Below are 3,364 nucleotides of genomic sequence, written 5' to 3'. Positions count from 1 at the left end.
CTTGCCTGGAGAATCCCATGGGCAGAGGACACGGGCAAGCTACAGTCCATAGGGTTGCAAACAGTTGGACAAGACTGAACAAATAACACTTTCACTTTTCAGGCAAAACATAATAGTTGTTAATAAGGCCCATATTGGAGTAGGTAGGATCCATTATAAGCCTTGAAGAAAGAAGCATCCTGACTGAAATTATGTTTGTGAAAATTTGAAGCTACTTCAACAATGCTTACAAACTTGGAAAAGAACTCAGAGAGAAAATTGGAAACTGCAATCATTCTATTAGGAAAAATAGCCTGAAAAGAGTTGATTAAGGATATTGGGGTTATAAAGGAATACTCATTGGAAGGACTGATGCTGAAGCTGAAGCTCCAATACTTTGGCCACCTGATGCGAAGAGCTGACTCACTGGAAAAGACCCTGATGCTGGGAAAGGTTGAAGGCTGGAGGAGAAGGGGATGACAGAGGACGAGATGGTTGGATGGCATCACCAACACGATGGACATGAGTTTGAGTAAGCTCCAGGAGTTGGTGATGGACAGGGAAGCCTGGCGTGCTGCAGTCCACAGGGTTGCGAAGAGTTGGACACGACTGAGTGACTGAACTGAACTGATAGGAACAGTTACAGGGATTAGTGATACACTTTTCTCTGTCCATGCTAAATACCAACGAATTTAGGAGCCCATACTGCCTTAGGTGCATGCAAAATGAAGTGAATGAATGAGAAGTATTTTGTACTTAAGGGATTATAGACTTTTTTTCTATTAAATGGAGTTAAATTTGTCTTAAACACAATAAATGCCAAGAGAACTTCCTGTCTGCAAGTTCACATTTCAAACAGTTTCATACTGTTCCTAAAGTAAGTTACATTGGCGCAAATATACAGAGTAAATATGCCATGTGTTTTACTCTGGAATGTATTGCCACAGAAATGTCAAATGAGAAAGAAATAAGTGCATAACAAGCAAGCAGAGGAATTTGATAGGTGTGATGATAGGTCTAATCTATTTCTATATTGCTTTCTTTCCACTGCGCTTTTCAACAGCCCTTTCAATAGCTGGTTTTTGTCTTAGTGGAGATGTGAATAGATGCAGAGAGGAATCCCAAACATGGAACTGATTGTTCCTCACTTAATAAATTTAGTTATATGTCAAAATGTCTACAGAATGCAGTTCTGACGCCCATAGCCTTGTGGAAGGTTCGACCAAGAGCATTCTTCACCTCATTATTTCTCAAGCTGTAGATGATAGGGTTCAGCATGGGAGTTACAACTGTGTAGCACAGTGATAGCACTTTTTTGCTCTCAGGAGAACTATTGGACTTAGGCCGAAAGTAGGTGAGGCTTAAAGATACACAGAAGAGGGAGACAACAAGGAGGTGGGATGAGCAGGTAGAGAAGGCTTTATGCTTCCCATTTGCTGACGGAATCTTCAGGATGGCAGCAGCAATGCGAGTGTAGGAACATAGGATCAGCAAACAGGGTATCATGACAACCAGAATGGTTCCAATGATGGCATAGACCTCAAACAGTGCTGTGTCTGCACAGACCAGCCTCAGCACAGGCGGGCTGTCACAGAAGAAGTGGTTCACCTTGTTGATGCCACAGAATGGAAAGCTGAAGAGCCACGTGGTCTGCACAGTAGCCATGGGAATGCCTGGAAACCAGGAGACAGCTGCCAGTTTGGCACGTGTCCTTGGATTCATGATGACTGGGTAGTGCAAGGGACTGCAGATGGCTACATAGCGGTCATAGGCCATGGTGGCCAGGAGGAAGCATTCAGAAACCCCAAAGAAGAAGAAGAAATACATCTGAGTGGCACAGCCAAGAAAGGAGATGGTTGTGTCCTGGGCAACCAGGGTCCCCAGCATCTTGGGCACAATGACCAGGTTGAAGCCAATCTCTAAAAAGGACAAGTTCCTGAGGAAGAAGTACATGGGACTGTGCAGACTGGGGTCAGCCAAGGTAACCAGAATGATGAGGCTGTTTCCCAGCAGAGTGACCAGGTAGATGACCAGAAATGTCAGGAAGAGTACTGACTGTATTTCAGTAGGTAAGGAAGAGAAACTCAGGAGGATAAACTCACTCACTCTTGTCCAGTTTCCTTCAACCATTGATATAGGAATGAACCCCCAGCTGTGGTCATGGAGAGAGACTCTTGATTGGAAGAGTCAGATTCTAGATTTGTTGTTGGGATTCCTTTTAGTTTCAGGGAAAGAAGCACAATCAGGATCTCAGCTGTAAGAGAAAAGGTCTTGTGTTATCTGAGAATAAAGACACAAGGAAGAAAGACCAGAGCCTGGATTCTGAAATAGGCAATGTCTCATTTTTCCCCAGTCTTACTCTTTATGCTTCATTTCCCACTTTGTTACTATATTTGCTAAAACAATTTGGATCATATCCACACACACTTATTTCCCAATGCACACTTAATACCCTCAGAGTGTGGTTAAGTGAGAGGGGTCCTGAGGCAATTGGGTGGAGTCAGAAGGAAAAACAATAGAAAATTTCTATTTATACCTATTATGTCTCCCCCTTCTTCAAAGATTCATGGTGTTTTGATTCCCCACCTATTACTAGAAATAATGATAACTTTAAAAAAACATTTATTTATTTGTTTATTCATTTATTTGGCTGTGCAGTGTCTTATTTGCAGCATGAGGGATGTAGTTCCCTGATCAGGAATCTAACTTGGCCACCTGCATTGGGAGGGCAGATTCTTAGCCACTGGGCCACCAAGGAAGTCTCAGTAATTACTTTTTTGTACATTTTTAAGGACTGTAATCCTAAAAGAACTTGAGTGTGTATATAAATAGAAAAATTCAACTGTTTTATCATGTTTTGTTGTGAGGTGACTCAAAGTAGTAGAAAAAGTGGCAAGGAGATGCAAAGAAAGGATGTAGCAGTTTTAAGGCAAGTTTGCCCCCTTTTCAATGTAAAAACAGTAGAGTACTTCATGTCATCTAATGCTTATTCTTTCTTGTCTAATCAGATTATGAGGTGACCACCTTAGGATATTTCTCCTCAGTCCAGCAAAGTTATAATTGACAGTTGATTATCAGGACCCAGAATATCCACTGGCTTTCAAAATTAAAATCTGAGAGGAGTATTTTAATATACCTAAGTAGATAGTGAGTGTGTCCCAAGAGTTCCAACTACTTCTCTTTCTAGACTGGACAAATCAAAAAAAGAAAAAGAAACAGATTCTCACAAAAATTCTGCAAAAGTTATAAGGAACATTAGAGTCAACCTGCAAGAAAAACTGTTTTGTGTAAACAACCTGGTTTATATGAATAAGAGATAGAGCCTTCAATGATATGAAAAAATTCAACATATATTCTACTTCTTTTGAGGCACTGGTGATATGAT

At 41.1% G+C, this 3,364-nt stretch overlaps 1 protein-coding gene across 1 annotated transcript; it reads right to left on the bottom strand.

The window, feature by feature from the left end:
- Positions 1 to 1,140: 1,140 nt before the first annotated feature.
- LOC122701881 (olfactory receptor 10A5-like) lies at positions 1,141 to 2,109 on the bottom strand. The gene has a single exon (XM_043915295.1). It carries the CDS (start codon positions 2,107 to 2,109, stop codon positions 1,141 to 1,143), a length of 969 nt encoding a protein of 322 aa, XP_043771230.1.
- Positions 2,110 to 3,364: the final 1,255 nt, after the last annotated feature.

This window comes from Cervus elaphus, chromosome 1, assembly GCF_910594005.1.
Source record: "Cervus elaphus chromosome 1, mCerEla1.1, whole genome shotgun sequence".
Lineage (NCBI taxonomy): Eukaryota > Metazoa > Chordata > Mammalia > Artiodactyla > Cervidae > Cervus > Cervus elaphus.
Note: the sequence above shows the minus strand (reverse complement) of the source record. Positions and strands in the feature narration are given on the sequence as shown.

Coding starts and splice junctions, on each gene's coding strand:
- LOC122701881 (XM_043915295.1), bottom strand. CDS start 2,109: ATGGTTGAAGGAAACTGGACAAGAGTGAGTGAGTTTATCCTCCTGAGT.